Source organism: Pleurodeles waltl, chromosome 6 (assembly GCF_031143425.1).
Source record: "Pleurodeles waltl isolate 20211129_DDA chromosome 6, aPleWal1.hap1.20221129, whole genome shotgun sequence".
NCBI lineage: Eukaryota > Metazoa > Chordata > Amphibia > Caudata > Salamandridae > Pleurodeles > Pleurodeles waltl.
The window spans coordinates 578,933,934-578,958,338 of record NC_090445.1 but is presented as its reverse complement, the minus strand read 5'-3'; the positions used below and the strand labels follow the sequence as shown (position 1 = coordinate 578,958,338).

General features: G+C 46.1%; 1 protein-coding gene across 4 annotated transcripts in view; it reads right to left on the bottom strand.

Moving 5' to 3' along the window:
• Positions 1–527: 527 nt before the first annotated feature.
• The window catches only part of FKBP5 (FKBP prolyl isomerase 5), an 805,772-nt gene continuing 781,894 nt past the window's right edge, over positions 528–24,405 (bottom strand). For 3 of the 4 annotated variants that reach the window (XM_069238765.1, XM_069238763.1, XM_069238764.1), the window contains one exon: positions 528–3,387. In XM_069238765.1, the coding sequence (XP_069094866.1) occupies positions 3,268–3,387 (120 nt within the window). In that variant the 3' untranslated portion in view covers positions 528–3,267. The remainder of the gene's footprint in view (positions 3,388–24,405) is intronic. The other variant, XR_011204865.1, reaches the window with a different exon arrangement.

Here is a 24,405-nt window from a genome sequence, read left to right as displayed (position 1 = left end):
GTTGCCTGTAAGGAGTGAAGCCACTGAGTAAGATACCAGCTAGACACCCTTTCCATTAAAGTTTCAGTAAAACCTTATTCTTCTGTTCAAATGTCGTCAGCACGGAGACTGATTAAAGGACTGCCCTCAAATGGAAGCTCTAGACTCTCATGCTGGCTATTTAAGATATACAAGTCCCAATCATAAAGAAATCTCCTTATGGATATGCCCTGGCAAAATCCAATAGCAGATCCACTGCTTTATCCTCTGTGACACTGGTTATAAATTGAGAAAACAAACAATGTCCAAGAGAGCCACTCTTTTTTTTCTTGAACAGGTAGATGCTTGATTGCTTCCCATAAGGAACTGTCATAGTTGTCCAACAATGGTGTGGCAACTGAGCATGTAGGTTAATGATTGAGTTGCCAAAAATACTTCATTCCATATGAAATCCATTTCACTACTTTCACTATAGAAACTGTTGAGATAGGGGAAGGCTTCTTTTTACATGTTCTTTACCCAATAAGAGAACCAGAAAATGCTGACTCTTGAATTGTACTTTTTTCTTAGTCTTGTTGTATTATTTAGCAAAAGTAGGTAAACAATTAGATTAAATCACAAATAAATGGAACGAATAGAAGAGGAAGCTCACATAGTCACACGGTCTTGAAAATGGCAGTGCTGTTGACATTGACAGCATAAAAGACGTACAATTATCAATAGAAAAGTTCTTTGTGAGTTGATAACAGTGTTTTCCAGACTCTTACTGTGATGCCTCAGTGACGAGAGCCTGTGTGGCCTTCACTGAGGATGTCCTGATTTTGAAAGGGTCTGGTCTCTCGTAAGTGATCTGCTTCTTCTTCCTAGGTCTGTGCTTCTCCTTGCAGCTGGTATTATCTTGGGGTTTGAGTCCTGGAGCGAGACGATTGGGCTCACCTGCAAGATATTTATGGTAAAGACTCTGGCCATCTGGAAAGGGCCTTTTTGAGAGCAATAAGTAATCCCCCAGTGTCAAATTTAATTTAAAAAACGTATTTCTATGTTATTCTTCATGATGCGTTTGTCATGTTTAAGGACCGTAAACAAAAGATGTTACTATTATCCAGTGTATTGGTACTCAATTTACAGACATCTGATGGGTGCTAAACTAAGTTGACCTCACTGGGATTCAGTCTTGGCCAGCAAGCCATAGCAGTAATCTCCTCAAATTTGTATGCTGATAACCAAGGCAGTGGCGATGCTCCATACACTTTGAGTGATTCTTGGGTAAGAGAAAGGTGCAAGGTAAGAGAAAGCTTCCTCCTAGCCATTTTGCTGGGTTGGGACTTTAAATATTCAGAAGGGAACCTTGGGAGGAGTTTGCTGAGTTCACAAATGGCAGAGCTACTGCAAGGCTCCAACATGGGTCCCGTTCTGGGACTGAAAATGGAGGCAGGAAAGATGAGTGGTTCAGGCCTAAAGCAGAAGTACTTTTCTAAGAGTACATTTCTCTTTAGAAAAAAAGTTCAAAGATCCTACCTACAAACGGAGATATTCAATGTTCGTGAAGGTGAATGAAAAAATTGTGAAGGAAAACATGGTTTCCTTACGTTTTTTTTGTTCGCATATTATTTTGGGTTTAGAAATGTTACACCCTTTTCAAAGACCTCTGTATCGTAATGGCATGGTATCATATTTCCTAAATTGACCTTGACTCTATTACTCTGCATTACACATGAAATGCCAATACAGATGCAAAACATTATTCGTTATAGCTAGTAGGCTTTCTCTGGTAGAAAATTTGGAAAAATCTATTGATTTTGCACAAAGAGAATGGACCATGCTCAGTATTTTGTTAGAAGGTTACACAAATAGACAATCTAGCCAGGTGTGTTGAAGAGATGAAAGGGACGAAGGCCATATAAATAGGAGGAGGACATCTGAGAATGGAAGCAATCTCGAACCAGCTGTAATGAATGAAGGTAATCCAGGTGGGTTTCCTAAAGGCTTTTACAAGATATGCATGTGTTTAGGGATTGCTAACAATCAAAGTTAAAGCACACTTTCCATTACAGAACCGAGGGGTTGTGACCCACAGCTAGTTATGGATGTGAGCGGAGGCCTTCTATAGTAGATGGAGTGACTGAAACCCCTGATAAATGCAGGGTAAGGGTAGGGTGGTGATAAACATCCAGCCGTAGAAGAGGGTCCATCACAAGCTGTATGCTCCTAGGTCGGTGGAATGATAAGAAGGTCCTAGAAGCGAAATAAGTCAAACACATCTTGTCCCACTGCAAAGCAATGAGCAATAAGAGGTTTGTCTGCCAACAGTGGATACAGTTTTCTGATGCCATTACTAGGAGGGGCAGTAGAGCAGTGCACACTTTCAGAGCATCGTCACAAGACAAATATTTTTGCAGAGCATTGATATGGAAAATTTGAGAATGCTAGGACCAATAGAATGAGTGGAATTTCATCATGTGCCAGGTAATGCATGTGACAATGAGTAAATCATTTCACTATATTTTGTTTACCATGTGCAGTGATTAACTTCTCAATAGTCCAAATGAAGTACACTGCATCCAGGATAATGCAGCCATTCACTACTACTGAGCCCCAAAAAGAGCACCGGAACTTAAAGGGAGACATTCTGCACAAAACGCTCCAGTGGCTAACTGCTTGCCCTGCAGTAATGGTTGGACATTAAGATTGAACTATTGTGCTTTCTTGTGGTAAGGCGCCTTGTAATGTTAACTGTCCCAAAAGGCACATCTTCAGTGCTAGCTGTCCTAGGAAGCACCTCTAAATGCTTTAGTAATATTTACATTGTTTTGACAGTGATCTTTTAAAACATTGCCCTATTGTCTCTGAAGAATTGTTTTTCCTAGAAAGTACATATCCTACAGGGATTTCTTGCTCTGTGCGTTCTGCAACATTGAGGTTCCAAGAACACACCTCTGCCGGAGTTTCGAATGGTCCACTGTGTTCGTTGCCCTCGGATTTTCTTCAGTCTGTGCCCTGTGCCTATCATCATTTTGCAATTGCTGTGCAATATTCCAGCAATTTCTGTTGTGCTTCTTCAATTACTGTGTGTATCATTCTTCTATGTCCTCTGAACTCTTGCAGGGAGCACCTCTTTATGTCATGTCCAGTGTGTGTGCTAACAGCTCGATACAATTCTTCAAAAGGAACTGAGTTTGCTTCGCCTTCAAGATTACACACATGGACTAGATCTTCACAACAAACAGACTTTAGTCCTGAGATTTCTTAAAAATGTCTGGGGTCAGAGAGCCCCCTTCTTCTCCTCTATCATACATCGCCCTCAGCCTCCTTGAGTTCACTCGCGAAGTATTCTACTGTCTTCTCAGGTGGGTCACCCTTCTCCACATCACTCTCTGCTTGGGTTTTACTTGCAGACTCCTCTTCCTCCTGAGAGACAGAAAAAATAGATCAGAGGACCCATTAAAAATGATATAGTTGTGGTGCAATGCAGCATCTCAATTAAAAGTACACTTTTGATTACCTGACAGTAGAAAAATAACAGCGCTCACATCAATAAGGGAATGGTAAACAAAGAAAAGGTAATTTCCTCATCGTTGTCACTGTGAAATCACAACATCATGGCTGCCGCCTAGGTAGTATTAAAGTCGAAAATGTTACTGAGTATATCTGCCCTTTCATTCATACATTCAGGATGTCTGTTCATTGGACAGTACCGGAGTGGGTGCCAAAGCACTACATGAGCTTGGAACCTAAAATATAAGCTGGAGATCAGATAGCTCGCTATTCACAGGCTTCGCCCTTCCTTCTCAATAAGATCATCCTAGTTATGTTTTTTTTTCTCTAACTGTGAGTGGGATTATATTCTAGTAAGGTAAGAAAAAGGCAATGAGATTGGCACTTTTGAGTGATCAGTCTGGAGGAAAAAGTGTACCGGGGCCATAGAAGTGAAAGTGCCTCAGAAGGACAAATGGCATTTGTAACCAATGTAGTGCCCCCAATGCAATCTAGTAAAGGACCGCAGATGTTTTGTTTTTCATTCTGCATGTACAAATTTATTAGTCACACACTGAAAAGTGGGGGTTCTTCAAATTGTACGAGTGATTGCCCTATGAAACACAGATGAGGATACATTTTGTCAAAACAACTAGTAATAGAAGTGTAGGAAGCTGGCTCTGTATATACTATATCAAAATGAGATACAGAGTCCAGGGATTCCACAAAGGCTTGACAGAGGCAAAACAGATAAAACACTAATGCTCTTTTTGTGGGTTTTATGTAGGAAAATATGTTTTGTTAGTTTATTTCTACACAAGATTCAGGCGGTCATTCTGACCCTGGCGGTTGAAAACCACCAGGGCAGAGGGCCGCGGAAGCACCGCCAACAGGCTGGCGGTGCTTCATGGGCAATTCTGACCGCCGCGGTCAGAAAAGGGCAACCGGCGGTTTCCTGCCGGTTTACCCCTGGCCCAAAGAATCCTCCATGGCGGCGCTGCTCGCAGCACCGCCATGGGGATTCCGACCCCCTTCCCGCCATCCTGGTCCTGGCGGTAAAAACCGCCAGGAACAGGATGGCGGGAACGGGTGTCGTGGGGCCCCATAATGATTTTCAGTGTCTGCCTAGCAGACACTGAAAATCGCGACGGGTGCCACTGCACCCGTCGCACCCCAGCAACTCCGCCGGTTCCATTCGGAGCCGGCTTCATCATTGCTGGGTCTTTCCTGCTGGGCCGGCGGGCGGCCTTTTGGCGGTCGCCCGCCAGCCCAGCGGGAAAGCCAGAATGGCCGCCGCAGTCTTTTGACCGCGGTGCGGTCATTCGGCGGTAACTGCATGGCGGGCGGCGACCGCCGCCCGCCGTGGTTGGAATAACCGCCTCAGTTTGCAGGTAAGTACATGAAATGAAAGGTACTTTGCATAGTATAATTAGGACGTTGAATGGAATCGACAATGTATACAGTTTTCTTTAAAATAGCAAAAAGCTAATTTTAAAAGTGGACACTGCAAACTTCAACAGTTCCTGGGGGAGGAAAAAGTAGTACAGTTTTATAGGTAAGTATTCGAATTACAGTTATCTCTGGGGGTTAGGTATCTTGGTCCGGTTAGTTAGTCTGTCGTTGGGGGTTCAAGTTAACCCCAAACACCCACCACTAGCAACATGGCGGCGGTCGGGTGCAGAGGTCAAAGAGGCACGAATTAACGTGGGCTCCTATGGAGACAGGGAGGATCTCGGAATCCAGTCAGGCAGCAGGTAAGTACCCATGGCTCGGAGGGAAGACCAGGGGGTTCAGGAGAGCACTGGAGGGGCCTCAAGTAGGCACCAAACACACACCCTCAGCAGCACTAGGGCGGCCAGGTGCAAACAGGCTGTCAGGTTTCCAATGCAACTCTTTGAGGGGACCCCGGGGTTGCAGAAGAGGTCCAGGGGGGCTTCTCGGGCAAACCACCGGCTGGGCAGGGAAGAGGACAGCCTCCTGGTTGATGGTGCACTGGGGGTCAGGTTCTCCAAGGCCTGGGAGCTGCGGGTGCAGTGGGTCCATACCTGCATCGGATACCTTCGTCCGGAGCTTGCAGTCGGGGGGTCCTCTGGATTCCCTCTGCAGGTGTTGTCGTGGAGGTTCGGGGGAGGGGGGTCAACCCAGGATGGGCTCTTGCTCCCAATCGCCTGGGGACCCTTTCTTGCTAGGTCCTTTTGGGTGCAGGGCAGTCCTCTGGTGTTGGCAGAGGTTGGTGGGCCTGCTGGACGTGGCGCTGGTAGTTTTGCAGGTTCTTTGAAGCAGGAGAAAGGCCGGTACTGCTGGGGCCAAAGCAGTTGTCGTCTTCCTTCTTCTCTGCTGGGGTTTTCAGCGTAGCAGTCCTTTTTCTCCTTGTATGTCGCCAGGAATCTGACAAGCTGGGTTCAGGGAAGCCCTTAAATACAAGATTAAGGGGCATTTTAGGGATCAGAGGGCAATAGTCAATGGCTACTGTCCCTGAGGGTGGCTACATCCTCCTTGTACCCACTCCCTTTGGGGAGGGGGGCACATTCCTATCCCTATTTGCCACTGTCCTCCAAACCAAGATGGAAGATTCAGCAGGGAGGGGGTCACCTCAGCTCTGGACACCTTAGGGGTGGTCACGGCTCCCTGTTTTCCCTAATTTTCCCACTGAACTTTCCGGGGGGCGGGCATCTCCACTAGCTGGAGTGCCCTGGGGCACTGTAAACCGAGGCTTAGGGCCTCTGAGGATCACCACCAGGTGTTACCGTTCCTGCAGGGGGAGGTGAGAAGCACCTCCACCTAGGACAGACTTTGTATCTGACTACAGAGTGCACAAAGGCACTCACCCAAGGTGGTCAGAAACGCGTCTGCAAATGGCAGGCTGGCACAGACTGGTCAGTCCTACACTAGCAACATATGGGCTAACATACAGGGGGCATCTCTAAGATGCCCTCACAGTGCATTTTTCAATAACTCCCACACTGGCGTCAGTGTGGGTTTATTATGTTGGGAAATTTTATACCAAACTTCCCAGTATTCAGTGAAGCCATTATGATGCTGTGGAGTTCGTAATCACAAACTCCCAGACCATATACTCAGTATGGCTACACTGCAATTACAATGTCTAAGAATGGACTTAGACACTGTAGGGGCATATTGCTCATGCAGCTATGCCCTCACCTGTGGTATAGTGCACCCTGCCTTAGGGCTGTAAGGCCTGCTAGAGGGGTGACTTACCTATGCCACAGGCAGTGGTTTGTGGGCATGGCACCCTGAGAGGGGTGCCATGTTGGCTGTCTTTTTCTTCCCACCAGCACACACAAGCTGTCAGGCAGTGTGCATGAGCTGAGTGAGGGGTCCCCTAGGGTGGCATAATATACGCTGCAGCCCTTAGAAACCTTCCCTGGCCACAGGGCCCTTGGTACCATAGGTACCTTTTTACAAGGGACTTAACTGTGTGCCAGGGCTGTGTCAATTGTGGAGGCAAACATACAGTTTTAGAGAAAGAACACTGGTGCTGGGGCCTGGTTAGCAGGGTCCTAGCACACTTTCAATCAAAGTTAGCATAAACACTAGGCAAAACGTGTGTGTGTGTGTGGGGGGGGGGGAGGGTGTTGTAACCATGGCAACAGTGGTACTTTCCTAACAGACACACAAGCACAGAGGTTGAATATGTGTGTGCCACACTTAGCATGTCCATTGTACATTTTGGGAGTGGGCACACAAGGCACCAGAGACATCCAGGGATCACCTCACCTCTATTAGAGGAGAAACGTGGGGACCTGACAGGAATTACTATTTCTTCCAAGGAACGCTGAGACTGTCCCTCTATGGACAGTGAGTCTGCAGAAGGCCAGCACTTTTACTATTTGTGCAAGACCATCTAGGCCACTGAGGTGGCATGGTGGTCCTCACGAGGGCGGGTGTAGTGAAAGCCACATCCAAGTTTCAGATTATGACCTGGTCTGGCAACTGTCATCATGGGGAGAACATCTAGGTAACAGACAATCAATTCATAGTGCATGCAGAAGGCATGGAGAGTAATTCAAGTGGTTCATTTTCACATATTATCTTTCGAAAGCTACAAAGGCTGCTCTAGGTCTGACCCTGTTAGCTGAGTGGGTTGCCATATACATTATATCTAGATATTGTAAGAATCAGTACAACATCACAGGGTTTTTGCATCCATGCCTCATTGGTGGATGCTAGATATTTGGAGGTAACAAAACAGCTTTGACTGGGCTTTTGATAAAAAATCAACAAAGTAAAAATGAAGAGTGCTCAAAATTCCAGGCCGTGTATAGTTCAGTTTCTTTGGAGGTTGTTTTGAAAAAGGGATTACAATACATTTACTGTTTTAAATTAGTACCTCAAAGAATTTAAGGTAACAACAGTAAAGTTAATAGTGCATGGTCCTGTACCCTAGAAAGACTGCAGCTTGCTTATCATTCGAAGTGCAGCCATCTTTGTAAAGGGAATTTGCCAAACCGCCAGCTTGATGTTCATGGATACCATTGGGCTCACAGACTTATAACCCAATACATTCAGTACAGTATCTAGAATAGAATTTTACATCAAACTCTCTCCTAAGATGGCTCTCTTTGACCTCCTCCTTAAGAAGGAGGGGGGCCCATGCAGAGCCCGCGTGTTGGTGGTGATAAGTTGTATTCTGACCAAATGAGGCACAGCAAGCCACTGGTAGTCGGTGTCCGCTCCGACCTTTATTGAAGCAGAGGTATGCAGGGCTCTAGGATACCAAAGGAAACATGGCAAAATATGGAAAGGATTTAAGGGGGTGATTCTGACCCCGGCGGTCTTAGACCGCCGGGGCCAGGGTCGGCGGGAGCACCGCCGACAGACCGGCGGTGCCCCGCAGGGCATTCTGACCGCGGCGGTAAAGCCGCGGTCAGACCGGCAACACTGGCGGGCTCCCGCCAGTTTACCGCTGCCCTGTTGAATCCTCCAAGGCGGCGCAGCTTGCTGCGCCGCCGAGGGGATTCCGACCCCCCCTACCGCCATCCAGTTCCCGGCGGTCCGCCCGCCGGGAACCGGATGGCGGTAGGGGGGGTCGCGGGGCCCCTGGGGGCCCCTGCAGTGCCCATGCCACTGGCATGGGCACTGCAGGGGCCCCCGTAAGAGGGCCCCTACAAGTATTTCACTGTCTGCTTGGCAGACAGTGAAATACGCGACGGGTGCAAATGCACCCGTCGCACCTTCCCATCCGCCGGCTCGATTACGAGCCGGCATCCTCGTGGGAAGGGAGTTTTTCCCTGGGCTGGCGGGCGGTCTTTTGGAGACCGCCCGCCAGCCCAGGGATAAACTCATAATACCCTCCGCGGTCTTCTGACCGCGGAGCGGTATAATGGGGGCGGAATTCTGGCGGACGGCCTCCGCCGCCCGCCAGAATCAGAATCACCCCCTAAGTCTCTTAAAGTCTGCAGCTTTATTTATTTATTTCAGAAAAGTGTCACTTGAAAATACATGCAATGCATATAAAACACATACAAATAATAACAATTGTTTGCTTTTATTTAGAGTAAGGCTCAACCTGGCAAAGAGCTGCAGAGAGTCTTTTGTAATGGTCCTGGGAGAATTTCCTTTGACTAGTCAATCAACTAAGTTGGGAAAAAATTTATGGCCTAGCTTTCTCAGATGTGCTGCTATTGGAGTCAAGCACTTCTTGACTATTCTTGGGGAAGATTTGAGGACAAACAGGAGCACTCTGAATTCATAGTGGTGATCGGCCACTTCGAACCTAAGACATGGGCACTGACTGTGAAGGACTGGTGTATGAAGGTATGTATCCTGTAGTCCAGAGATTTCATGTAATCTCCTCTTTGGAGAAGTTGGAGGACTTCCTTCAAAGTTACCATGCAAACGTTTTTGTGTTTTGAGAAACGTGCCTAAATTACATAGATCCAAAATCAGCCTCCATTTCCCTGATTTTTCTTTACCAGGTAAAAGCGACAATCAGAATAAGAACCTAAACTTTGCATGGACTTCTGTGAACTGTTCTATTGCCCTTGTCTTTAACATGGTGAGCATCTCTGCTTGTAACAGATGAAGATGTTGAGGGGGATTGCTGGGTGGTGGATTCTAGATGAGCTCCAGTGTGTGGCCAAACTGTATCAGTTCCATCACTGAGGTATTCAATGTTATCTTGGCCCATTATAAAAGATGGTATTTTTCCTCCCACAGGAATGTCTGGATCCTTTGTGTTTGTCTCCTCTGCAATGACACCGTCATTTGGAGCTCTCAGTGCTTCATGATTGATTTCCAGCTTTCCTTTGAGGGGCATGTTTACAATAGGATACTGGAGGTGGTGCCCCATACTGCTTTGAATAACATTAGTGCTATGTCTGTTGTGGCCGGTACGGTTGGTACCTATGAGGCTGTGAACTCCTTCTATAATACTACTGGCCTCTACAACAGACTCCTCAAAAGGGTTGAGGCTTTCTTTGCTGAACGACTCACTTGCTGTGTCTGTATCAGATTTGTTACACTGGAGAGCTTTATCCACATGTCATCCAAACACATATTCTCCACTGTTCACCATGTCTAGGATCCTCCTATGTACCATCAGTCTGAAGAAGGTTGAATGGAACCAACCTTGCCATGGTAAGACAGTTGCCCTTTCAAGCTGTCTAAAACCAGATGTTGCAATGTCCATTGCTGTAACAATGATTGCAGACAATGTATGTTTACCCCCATTGAGAATTGACTTTGCTTAAGCCTTTTTATCATTCTTTAGGTGATAAAGATATGATGCAATAGCTAGCCACATCAGACGGTCAATATCGGGCAAGTACTGCTAATGTGCTGGCACACTTATATATGTAGCAACCTCATTCCAAGACTGTTAAGCCTTCTACCCTCTCTATCAAGTGGCACACAGTATGGAGATTTCAGATTTCTGCACTGTCGCTGGGCCGCCTTACCACGGTGTCTGCACAGGGGTGGCTGAGGCAACTAAAAGGGGTGTTTTATGGCACCTTATAATTCGTATTCAGCCTGGGGATCAAAGCAGATCCTATGGTTGGATTTAATATTACCTTTATTCCTTCTGACAAATTATGGTCAATCACTTGATTAACCTTTACTGACTTAATATATATTTTTTTTAAGTTGTAAAGAAAATACTCATTATCTTTTGTTTGCACCGGTAAAATAAATCTTTTAGACACTCTGTGAATGAGATTTTGAAAGCCTCCAATGTCATCTGGAGATGAATTTGCCCTAGTAGGAGTGATATCTACTGACAGTGCGGAACATAATCATCCCTTTCCGGGTCAGGAAACTGAGGGGTGAATGGAAGTAGTTGCCCTTTTTCCTGATCATTATTATAACATGGGTTATCTCCAGCTGGTACAGATTAAGTTGACAAAGTGATTACTATCGCCTTATAGCACGCTGCAGCGGACTATACCGGCCATTACGGGCCCGCTCCAGCGCTAAAGGCCTGAGCTGAAGGCTGGGGCCTTCAACAAGGGAGGGAGACTTTAATGCCGGCATAGCCCAGCTATGGAAGGCTATGGGGCTATTACAACATTCTGCCACTACAGGCCAGCATGCTCTAATAAATAAAACAAAGACCTCACAAATCCCCTCTGGCTCTGTGAGGCCTTTGTTCACAGCAACAGCTGAGACCAACGTTGGAATGGTGGAGCTCCAGGGTTCCACCAGCCATAAGAAGCCCGGAGCACTCCATTGTTTTCAATGGAGCTCCCAACATTCCAACGTTCTAATGTGGCAAAGAAGTTGAAGGGCCTTGTATGGAAAGTGCACACACAGAAGTGTGTGGAGTCGTCAAGTCTTGTATGAGGTCTTGAATGAAATGGAGAGATAGGTTTTGAAGGTTGCCTTTCGAGTTCAGATGTAGCTGATTCAGATGTTTGTAGAAATCTCGAGCATGAGTCTTAGATCTCTTACCAAAGTTGTAGACACGTGGATCATAGATTCCTGTGAAGTTTGAGAAGTCTGATTGTAAGAATTACACCCATACTGCCAAGCATCATCTTGATCTTTTTTCAAAGGCCTGTTAGAACCTCTTGTATTAATATCTCTCTGTTAACGAGTTCAGTGGGAAAAAAGTCTCCTTTTCTTCATAGTCCTCTTGGTCAAGTTCCTGATGTTTTAGTTTTAATTGTGTTAGGCTTGAGGCGGGTACAAAAGGACCATTAGTATCATCACCTTCGGACTCTTCTGTATCCAGGAGTAGTTGTAGTGGACATGGACACATCTTGCATGGTGCTGTATTTTCAGGGTTAAATGACAAAGGGATGCCTTGTACAGATATTAAAGTAATTATAGAAGACTTACCTTCAGTAACGCTTTATATGGTAGAGGCTTTATCTAGCTGCAGATTCCTTACCTTTGAATTCCCTAAGTGTCAGGCTGCATCCGGAAACTTTTTGCTAGGGCAATACACCCCGGCGATCGCTGTCGGTGGCCCCATTCTGTTTCGTGTGGCGTTGTTGGTACCGGATGTGACGTCCGGTCACCTATATAGGTGCCACCCAGGCACGCGGACGTCAGTTACAGTCTTCACAACTTTCCACACCAGGAGGGCAGACTCATGAAGCAAACTGACAAATGTGTGTCCAAACTAGGGCCCTAAAAGGGATCACCCTGACCTTAGCAAATGAGTCCACAGAGCCGGGAAGCATGGGTGGGTGTAAGGAATCAGTAGCTAGATATAGGGGGTCATTCTGACCCCGGCGGGCGGCGGTCGCCGCCCGCCTGGAGGGAACCGCCATTTGGCCGCCCCGCGGTCAAAAGACCGCTGGGGCCATTCTAACTTTCCCGCTGGGCCGGCGGGTGCTACCTAAGGTAGCGCCCGCCGGCCCAGCGGGAAAGGGGCCTGCAACACAGAAGCCGGCTCCGAATGGAGCCGGCAGGGTTGCAGGTGTGCGACGGGTGTAGTTGCACCCGTCGCGCATTTCACTGTCTGCTAGGCAGACAGTGAAAAGCAGGCTGGGGCCCTGTTAGGGGGCCCCTGCACTGCCATTGCCAGTGGCATGGGCAGTGCAGGGGCCCCCAGGGGCCCCAGGACACCCCTTACAGCCAGCCTGTTCCTGGCGGTAAAAACCACCAGAAACAGGCTGGCGGGAAGGGGGTCAGAATCCCCATGGCGGCGCTGCTTGCAGCGTCGCCATGGAGGATTCGCCCAGCCGGGGGAAATCCGGCGGGAAACCGCCGGACCCGGTTTTCCGACCGCGGCTGTCGGAATGGGCTATGAAGCACCGCCAGCCTGTTGGCGGTGCTTCAGTCATCCGTGGCCCTGGCGGTCTTGGACCGCCAGGGTCAGAATGACCCCCATAGTCTCTACCAGATAATGCATTACCATGAAGTAAGTAACTTGTTCAACTGATAGAGACTTCTAGCTGCAGATTCCATACGTATCAATAGATACCTAAGCCATATTCTCCTGGCAGTGGGTTGCGGACAATTTTCCTAAACCAGAAAGTCCTGCAGGACCGAACGGGTGAAACGCCCATGTTGCTATCTGACAGTTGTCCAGGAATGGGACTTCATAAGCTAATGCCCTGTTCGCAGCTTTTCCTCTGGTCGAATGGGTTTGAAAGCTCTTAAGAGACTGCTTTTTAGCCAGAGTGTAGCAGATTTCTATACAGATAACGACCCAGTGTGAAGTGGTTTGTTTCTGTACTGCCTGACATTTCTTTGCTCCCATGTATCCCACAAAGAGTTGGTCATCCACCCGGAACTCTTTAGTACGGTCAGGGTAGAACGATACGCGAGAACCAGGTTCAGATCCCACTGAGGCATAATAAAGGGCAAAAGGGAAAATAAATGTTCAAGCCCTTCTAGAAACCTATTTACAATAGGGGACTTAAACAAAGATGGTTGGTCATGCAGCCGCAGAAAAGAGAATAAATCAGACAGATAGCCTTAAAGACTGCCCAGAGCAGAGCCCTGCTGGGCACGAGACAGAATGAAAGGAAGAACATCAGAGAGACAAGCAGAAAGAGGATCTAAAGACTCCTCTAAGCAATATTGTACAAATCTTTTCCAATGACAGGCGTATACCATTTTTGGGGAGGAATACCTGTCTGCTAAAATAACATTTTACGGCAACAGAAGATCCTTCAGAAGGGGCATCCTGGTCGGAGGATCGATGTTCATTTTCAGAAGCTCAGGATACCAGACTCTCCATTCCCAGTCCGGAGCCACAAGGGTTACTTGGGCATGGTTGTACTTGATCTTCTTGAGAACTCTTGTCAGGAGTGGTATGGGCAGACAGGTGCACAGCAGGCCAAAGCTCCACTTGCGATGAAAAGTGTTGCTGAGCAATTGCCGCTTTGGAAACTCCAGCATGCATTACTTCTGACATTGTGGTTTCTGTTCAGAGGTAAACAGAGCTAACTAAGGCTCACCCCACTGCTGAAAGAGTCCTTGCGCCACCTTTGAGTGGAGACACCATTCGTGATCCACTAGGTATCAAAGGCTGAGTTTGTCTGCCATGGTTATGCCCTGCTGTCCCAGCCATGTCCAGAGACGCAGGTCATCTTGACAAAGGGTCCATGATGCCCCCGCCCTGCTTGTTGCAGTACTACATGGTGGTGGTGTTGTCCGTGAACACCTGCATTGACTTCCCCTTCACAAAGGGAAGAAATGCTTTCAGTGCTAGCCGGATTGTCCTGAGCTCCTGCAGATTAATGTGGAGTCCGGATTCTGCCAGAGGCCAGAGTCCTCTAATCTCTACCTATCCCAGATGTCCACCCCATCCCAGAAATGACACATCTGTCACTACTGTGAGGTTTGGTTGGGGAAAGGAGAAGAGTCTGACTTTGACCCAATTGCGGTTCGTAATCAACCACTGCAGGTCTTTGGCACTTCCCTCCGAGATCTGGACCATGTAGGTGAGATTTACCTGATGCTGCGCCCACTGTAACTTCAGGCCCCACTGCAGTGCCACATATTCCATCCGTCAAGATTTACCAGCAGCATGCAGGAGGCCATGAGACCCAGCAGCCTCATAGTCAGTCTCACCGAAACCCAGGATAGAAGCTGAAACATCTGTATCAAAACCTGATATCCTGGACTTGCTGCTCGGGAGGATAAGCTTGAAACTGCACTGCACACAGAACAGTTCCTATACGAGAGAGAGCATCTGAAAGGGAGTCAGGTGTGACTTCTGAACGTTTATAGTAAACCCCAACCAATGCAGAAGGTTTGCAGTAGTCTGGAGGTGAGAGACAACAGCCTGGGGCGAGCCCGCCTTCAACAGCCAGTCATCTTGGTGGAAGGGTGGGGGGGGGCTGAAACCCCTAACCTGTGCATATGAGCTGCGACCACCGCCATCACCTATGTGAACACTCAAGGGATGCTGGTAAGGCAGGCGAATGGGAGCACGATGAAGTGAAAGTGCTTGTGGCCTAGCTTGAATCGTAGGTGACGCATGTGGGCAGGCAGGATGGGAATGGGAAAATACGCATCCTGTAAGTCCAGCGCTACCAACCAGTCTTCCAGGGCTAGTGCAGACAAGACCTGAGCCAATGTGAGCATCCTTAACTTCCCCTTCTTGAGGAAGAGATTGATGGTCCACAGGTCTAGATTAGGGCAAAGACCCTTGTTCTTCTTGGGTATCAGAAAGTAGGGGGAATAACAACCACTGCCTATGTCTGATAACAGGACTCTTTTATGGCTCCCGTGGCTAAGAGAGCCATAACTTCCTCTCACGACAGAGACAAATGATCCTCTGCCAGGCGTTTGAATGTTGGTGGTATTGGGGGAGGAAAAAGATTGGAAAGGCAAGGCGTAGGGCGTCCGAATGATCTGCAATACCCAAGCTTTTGATGTAATGGACTGCCAGTGGAGGACATTATGATGAATTATCCCTACAACTGGGCACGCATGGTCCTTCAGAACCAAACTAGGAGGACTTGGATGCTGCAGCTGCCGGAGGCCGGATGGCAGACGACTTCTGGCTTCCCCACCCTCTAGGTCTGAAGACAACGCAACCACGTCCTCGTATAGCTTGGGGAGCTGGCACAGAATGGTGGCTAGCAAAAAGCTGGTGTGGTGGTACGCCCATTCCTTGGCCATGAAAGCTGCATTAGGCAGAAGGTGGATGAGGGGTTGCTAAAAGGCCCAAGGACTTGGCCATAACCCGTGAGTCCTTAAAGTGTTCCAGCACCAAGTCTGCCTTCTCGCCAAACAAGCAAGTACCGTCGCAGGGCAGGTCCATAAGGTTTCCCTGGACATCCCCTGAAAAGCCAGATGTTCTCAGCCAGGCATGGTGCTGTGAGGCTGTTGACGAAACCGCTCTGCCCAGAGAGTCAGTCATATTAAGGCTGCACCAGATGGTGAACTTCGCTGAATCCCTCCCGTCTTTCACCTCTTGGGAGAGGATGGCATGGGCCTCCACCTGGACCTGAGGCGGCACTTGCACAACCGTATCCCATAAGGTGAGCGAGAAACGGCCCAATAAGCATTAAAGAGGCTTTGGTCCACTGTCCTGGAGTTAGCAAGCCAGGAGTTTCCAGTCTGGTATGCTCTGAAATCTCAGTCTGCTTCCAGAAGAATTCCAATAGTTTAGGCCTGAGCGTACAAAATGTCTCCCCCAAGACTACTGGTTTCATTGTAAGGCATCTATAGTGGAGAAGAGGTGGTGAATAAAATGTAAGCTTCCGATCCACAATGAAGAACACTGCCTTTGTTTTTGTTTCTTTTATACCAGATGGTTTGTTTACTCCATAAATGTGATTTATGGCGATGGCACTGGGGAAGTGTGATGCCATCTCAAAACTGCAACTGGCATCCTTAGAGATTACATCCCTTTTCGGAGTTAGTGCTCAGAGGCATTTGGCTCAGGATTCATCATATGCCCTTGTAATGGTCTATCATGTTAGTCCAGTTCTGGGGAAAATCATCAGAACTCCTACTCAGTCCTCACTACATTCTCTTAGTAGAGTAGTCTTCAGAGGAGCTTATGAAGCCCCCCTCTGGTTCCCACTTGGAACCTCAGGTACTTTAATGCCAAGGGATAATTGCAATGATCTTTCAAAAATCTTCTCAATCTAATACTATTTTGACACTGACTTTGTTGTGAGAGCCCCTCTGTTAACCCCAATTTTGAGTGGTGCTTCCAAGGCTAGCCCACTCCCTGCCCCCCCAAACTCCTTTATCCATTAGCTCAGGTATTACAATAAGAACTGAAAAAAGGCAAATTAGTGTTCACCGACCTCAATGCCAGGCTGGTTGAATAAACCATCTTCTTCCTAAGCTGATCCAGCCTCTTGGATTCCCTGTCTCGGGGAGCAGAAGGGAATGCACCGTGGGAAGTCGAGGCTTGGACTACTGAGCTCTCAGGGTTGGGATGTTGGCTGAGGATACTAGGGTTGCCCAATGCAAGGTGATGGCAGCGGGCAATGGTCCTATTTACAGGAGCCCCTGTGCTTGGACCAAGATCCCAGCAGGACATCAGTGAGTGCCTTATTAATGGGAAGAAGAGGTTCGAAAGTGGTAGCCCCAGGTTGAACCACTTCAGTTGAGCCACCAAGGGTAGTTCAAGGTTGAGGGCCTCCACTGCCCTACAGGCCACCATTGCATAAGAAGCTCTCACTTTCCTTAGCCACAGTTGGGGAGAGAGAGCAAGCCAGTTCCTAGAGATGTGTCAGTCCTCTGGCCTCTCCTAGTTCCTCAAACTAGTCCACAGACCTCTATAACTGGTGATGTAAAGGGTCCAGTGACCCCTCCCAATCTTTTATACCTGGCTGCTGACAATAAGGCTCAGGCAACCATCTGGCACCTGTAGGCATGGTCAGCTCCCGATCATCTGGAATCAGAGTGGGGCTGGCTCCAGCGGCATGACGGGCTCCGGAGGAGGTCACGTGGGTACGACCAGCACTGGTCCAGGTTCGGATCCATGAGAGCCCATCAGGGCTGAGGTTGAAGCCGGAGGCATGGAACCTGATGGGGCCTCCTCTGACCCTGCTGGGCCTGAAGGCACACCCAAAGGGTCGGCCTGCTCGACTACCCAGCGCATGGCCTCGTAAAATCTTTTACCTGAGCCGGGGTCGCTCTGTCTCCTGGAAATGGAGGGAGGCACGAAGTCAGACCTGGAGGAGATTCCGCAGAATCATGCCTGAAATGCCAGTGTTTCAAATTTGTTGCATCGACCAATGGATGAGGCGAAGTCGAAATCCGCTTAGACTTCTTCTTGCGCCTCCTTCCTGAGTGCCCTGAGGACCTCGAGTGGGAAGAAGAGGACTTGGGGCTCCACCGGGAATATGAACTCCTAGGTGTCACGCCAGATGGTGTTGATTACTGGGCCACAAGCAGCTTTAGAGACCGCTCCCTCAAAGCCTTTGGTGCCATGGGCCGGCAGTCTGTGCACAACTTTGAGTCGTGGTCGTGCTCGAGACACAATAGAGACACAAAGTGAGGGCCGTAACCGACTATGCGCAGTGACAGGTGACACACAGCTTGAATCCTACCTTCCTTGATGTCGTCTCAACACACTTTACAGAAAATACTCAACAAAATCTTGAAAAAAAAACCTGTGGAGCCCGAAGGCCCTACGGAGGTGTCAGCCCGCTCAAATTCCTAGCGCATGACCCCATAAAGATATTTTACCTGAGCGGAGGTCGCTCCGGCTCCTGGAAATGGAGGGAGACGCGGAGTCAGACCTGGCAGAAATTCTGCTGAACCATGCCTGAAACGCCAATGTTCCAAACTTGTTTGGCCGGCCAACAAATGAGGTGAAGTCGAAATTCGCTTGGACTTCTTCTTCTTCTTGTGCCTTTTTCCTGAGTGCCCTAAGGACCTCGAGAGGAACACACGGCTTGAATCCTACCTTTCATGATGTCGTTTCAACACACTTTACAAAAATTACTTAACAAAATGTTGAAGAAAAACTGTCAAAAAACAACATAGGAGTAGCTCTCTCTCTGGATCTGTGCTTACTGGTGCGGAAAGAAAAGAACTGCTGTCCGAGCGCCTGGGTGTCACCTATATAGGTGACTGTGACATCACACTCAGCGCCTGCGATGCCATGTGGAACCGAACACAGCAACCCAATGGTACGCGCAGGGGTATTGCTAAAGTAAAACATTTCTGGATCCAGCCTGACACTTGGAGAATTCAAAAGTAAGGAATCTGCCAGCAGAAGTCTCAATCAGATTGTTATCACTGTCGACAGTGCCAATGGAATTGCCTGAGGTAGTCGTCATCCAGGTGTGGAAGCTGAAATCGCCGATGATGCTGTAATCAAAGGGACTTTTGGAGATGGTGATCTAGAACTTGTCACTGGTGGGCAGACATCAGCTTAGTTTGTCAGTGATGGGTTAGTTCATGGTGCAGTCTTCGTTGAGCGAAAGCCAATGGTGGTCTTGTCCATGGTAATGATGTCAACATTTTTTGTTTTGTAATTGGTTCCTCAAAGCTCTCTTTTTTCGATTTGATGGCTCGGAGGATGGTTGTGGGCTGAATGAAGGACTTTTTTTCAGTCAGCACAACAGCCTCATGAATGACAACAGTTTTTTTAACAGATTTCTTGTGAGCTTTTTTTGGAGGTTCCTCTGTAGTTGATGTTTTTCCTTTTGCTGATGTTTTTTAAAGAGAGCTCAGAATGCGAGTGAACTCCTTTTTGAGTTTTTCCTTAGGTACTTAGGGGGTTATTCCAATTTTGGAGGAGGTGTTAATCCGTCCCAAAAGTGACGGTAAAGTGACGGATATACCACCAGCCGTATTACGAGTTCCATAGGATATAATGGACTCGTAATACGGCTGGTGGTATATCCGTCACTTTACCGTCACTTTTGGGACGGATTAACACCTCCTCCAAAGTTGGAATAACCCCCTTAATGTCTCTTCATGGTCATCTTCAGAAGTGAGAGTATTTTCGAATTTTGATTTTGTAGGTCATAGTAAAAAAAGTCTACCCTTTCTGTTTTTTAGGGTTTTCACAGTTATTCAACAACTAACTAGCAATACACTGCACTGTGGTCAGGTTATAAACAATAAATAAAGCCTTAGGGAGGGTCCTCAAAACAGAACCTCTTCCTGCAACAATTCCATATGGTCTTCAAGTCTTGTAAGATTAAGAAAGTATTTGAGATAGTGGATTTGTTCTCATAAATGAAGAAATAAGCACGAATGGACAACCTATCTATGACTGAATGGGCAGACATGCAATAGAAATCTGAGTTATGTTGTCCTGCATGGGGAAGGGTGAATACTATGCTGTATGCCACTTAGCTGAAGTTTTGGGGCATTTAAATGTATCTCAACAGGATAGTTTGGTGACAGTTAAAGGTTTTCTGCCTATGTTTAACATTACACTGCTTTGTATGGTTACGGTGGGAGACGCAGTTTGAGAACGAGGATGATTAAATAATGTGCATCTATGAAAGACCCAATATTGGAGAAGAATTATTCTGTTATTAAAAAAGAAGCACTAGCAATGGTTTGGGTTGTTAACAAATTTAGGAATTTTGCATAGGATTTAACATTACTACTTACAACAAACCATTAAAAGACGGGTTCACCAAAAAAGCATAAATTCAAAAAATGTGTTAGTAAATCAGTTAGGAAACTATACGAACATGCATTTAACGAGACGCTGTATATATTACACTGGACTCGGAAACTCCAAAGTCATCAGGCGTGAATCCCAACTTCTACACTGGTTTACTGATTTAACATAAGTCGGACACAGTGCTGAGGTGGAGACAGGATCTTTCCCAATCTTTGATTTATCTTGTTAAAATCAGCAGCCGATTCAGAAAGCCAGGAACAGTTGGAGTTGGATGCCCTTGCGGATTGAGTCCACAGACTATTGCGGAACCACTGGCAAACACTCGCAGCACACAGTCACGGACTATGGAAAATTACTGTGGCACATTTCTTTCCACAATACCAAACTCATGAGGTGGGCTGATGCACAAAACATTTTTCAGAACCTTTATCCAGCCAATTAAATTTCTTAAACAAATCAATCTATGGTTGAAACAATAGAGTCATGCTTCATAGCTTAAAAAGCAAATATATGCAAAAGAGTCAAATCTTAAAACCTGCTTTGCAACTTTTTGAACGCTAATATTTGAATAACTACTGACTGGATTTAGGCCTATCCAACAAAAGCACACTGTCTGAGTAAAGTTCTACTTTCATGCCAAGTTTGGCGTAAGCTATTCAGTGGTGTGAGTTGTAGGCATGAGCAAAATTTGATATGAAAGTTAAAATGGGAAATCACTTCTTTTTTGACCAGCCACTTCACTATGTATCACCTTCAGAGATCTACATTAAATTTAGCATGCTGTGCCACAGCTAACTACACTTATCAGTCTACAGAGTCAGATGGGCTCAAGTTGTACTTATATCAGTCACATTTTCTAGGAAAATGTGTATATATATATATATATATATATATATATATATATATATATATAAAGACAGCAAATTAAATTAACAACCCAGGCCATTCCCCGCAGGTCAACAGATGATTTTATTGTGATGCCAACGACGAGTTTTGCCCAATCAGCCTTTCTCAAGTGTGTGTATATCTAAACATGAAGGAAAGCACAATTAAAACCCACCATAAATAATTTTAAAATGTAATGTAACGCTTTAGACTTTACGCATTAGAGGGGGAAAAAGTATTACAAAATTAACACAAAGCAAGTGAGCAGTTATTAAAATTTGTGCCCTGACAAAATGTTAAATGTCAAATTTCCATATCTTAAATCAGTATTCAATTCTCTCCTGAAAAGTCAACAATATTAACAAAAAATACAACTCATAATAAGTTGTCAAACTACTGATGGTATAGTACCAATATTCATAACCACAGTTTAATTCAATATGTTCTGAAATGCCCCACCACATTCCTCAATTTATCATTTCATATAATATTTACCTAGACTACCTCTATCTCTTATTAAACTTTCAAAAAGCTATGGGGGTCATTACGACCCTGGCGGTCGGCGGAGAAGCGGCGGTCTTACCGCCAACAGGCTGGCGGTAAAAAATTAGAAATTATGACCATGGCGGTTACGGCCATGGTCATCCGCCACTTCTCTGTTCCGCACGCAAGGGCGGAGACGACCGCTGGGCTGGAGACCTTGGTCTCCAGCCCAGCGGTCATCACAATACCGCCGGCGGTATTATGACCCGGCTGACCACCATGGATTTCATGGGGTTTGGAACCGCCATGAAATCCATGGCGGTGAGCACTATCAGTACCAGGGAATTCCTTCCCTGGCACTGATAGGGGTTTCTCCCACCCCCCACCCCCACCGAGTTCTTCCCCTACACCCCCCACCACCCCCCAAAGGTGGCAAGGCCCCCCTCCCCACCCCTACCCCCAACATTACCTTACACATACACACCTGACACGCACGCAGGCACCACCAACACACATACCCGCACACACACCAACATACATGCCAACTGCCACACACAGTCATACACGCACACCCTCATTCAGACATACACGCACACATCCATACAGACACGCATGCATTTCCAAACACACAACACCCGGCATGCATACACGCACTCACACACCCCCTCTACATACACACACGCACACCCCCATGCACGCACACAACACCCCCGCCCCCCTCCCCTAACGGACGATCAACTTACCTGGTCCGTTGATCCTCCGGGAGGGGACGGGATCCATGGGGGCTGCTCCGCCGCCACTACACCGTCAACAGAACACCGCCACGCCGAATCACATGATGTGATTCGGTGGGCGGTGTTCTGTTGACGTGGCAGTGGAGGTGGAGCAACCTCCACTTCCCCGCCGTCCGCCAGTATGGCTGCTGGCGGCTCTCCGTCCGAAAAAGGACGGTCCCTCAGCGGTCTTGTCAAAAGACCGCCGAGGTCAAAATGACCCCCTATATATTTTTATTTTTCTTTTCAACCACAATGAAATGATTACTCATCCATTATGCCCATGCATAATTATAATATTAATCTCACAAAAAGCAGCTTCATGCCCTAACTTATTCCATTATCAGAGTTTCCGGTCATGGCAATCTCAATACTACAATTTATAGATGAACAAAGAGTTCCTTGTCATTGTTCAACCCGAAATGTATTTTATTTTGTAACAGAATGATATATCTTGATTGCAGTTTACGAGTTTTGTCCCTCCCCTTTCACGTGCAGGTATGTGACCTATGACATAAAACTAACGCATTTTCCAATCTTTCTTTTGATGTATTTGTAAATGTTTAGCCACTGCAAAGCTTAAATTTCCATGTTTCACTACTCTTATATGCTCCAAAATCCTCTGAGCATACATGTGGTACTCCTGATCTATTTTAGTCCACAATTGCACTCAACGACGTAGATCAAAAATTTTATGTCATGAGTAATTCTGTATTTAACTAGTGTTACATCTGTGTCTCTATTCAACAAAGTTCTCATTGTCTGTCCAATCTTACAGGCTTTATACTGATTTTATTTAACAAAACCTTTATTCTGTTCTTTGAGCCAATTCATAGCTGGTTCCGGGGAAAAATGACTGCAAACCAGTATGTCCTTCATTGATGGTGCCCTTCAGAATGTAATCAGTGGTTTATCACCAACTAACTGGCCATTGTCAGGATATCTCACAATTAAGTTCCAATGGTTCTGTAGAATCTTGGGTATCTGGCCTCTTTCCTTACTATACATTGTTACCATTCTTGGAGAATCATGGTTCTTAGTATGGCCCACTTCCATTCTTGGGACCAAAGGTTCGTTCCAAGTCCTCTTCTTTATCCTTTCAAGACTTTTTCTTTAGAATACTTTTCTTATAACCTCTCTGTTGAAATCTTTGTAATGTCTCTTCAAACCTGTTAGTGGCTTCCATGTCATTTGAACAGTTTCTAGGCGTGTGTCAACTCCCCATAGGGTATACTTTTCATTAGAGTTTTTGGATGGAAACTTTGCCCATGTGGAACACTATTCATTGACATTTCTTTCTATATAAGGTGGATTCAATTTTACCATGTTCAATATATATTGTGAGATCTAAACATTGATTTATTTATGACTGGTATCACATGTGAAACTCAATCCCAGTTCATTTGTGTTCAAAATGGTAAAATATGGCATAAATTCTTCTTGTGTACAGTGCTAAATTATGAATAAATCATCTACACATCACACCCACAGCATAATTTTATCCATGAAGATGTTGTTTGCTGATCACCACCCCACCTCCTTTTACCACCATCCCATCACTAGGTTTGTGTAGTTTGGTGAAAGGGAAATTCCCATGGCTGTGCCAACTAACTGATGGTAAACGTTGTTAGTTAAACAGAGTTCAGTCATTCAAAGGAGCATTTTTGTGTGTTGTAATTCTCCAATATTGAGCTGTTTAAGATACTATTCACAAACATTGAGTTCCAGCTTATGGGTAATTGGTGTGTAGATAAGACACTACATCAGTTGTTGCCAGTAAAGATTCATCATGCCAATGATGAATTTGTGAGGATCCTCAAGATAATTTGAGATGTTTTCAAAAAGAAAATCACAAGCAGAGACAATAGGTCGTCCAGGAGGATTATATAAGGATTTAGGTATTTTCAGAAAAAATATATGGTGGGTTTCGTTCGATTGTCCTATTAATATCTATATATATCCTCATTCAGAAGGTCATTTAGCCATTCTTGAAGTTTACCATTCATCATGTCAACCATTTGAGTAATTGAATTTTTGTCCAACTTTCTGTAGTTATTAGTATTGTTCAACTGACTATACGCTTCTTTCATGTAATCTCATCTGTTTAATAAAATAATGTTGCGACCCTTGTCTGCTGGTTTGATAATTATATTGTCATTGTTTGCTAACGTCTGTAATTCCTTTCGCTCTTCAAGTGTCAGATTCTCTTTTTGACCCTTGTACCTCCTTTTTTAAATTTTATCCAATTCTCCAGATATCAGTTCTGCAAACACATCTCTATATTATTACCAGGTGAAAGGGAGGGAACAAATCTAGATTTATCTTTGA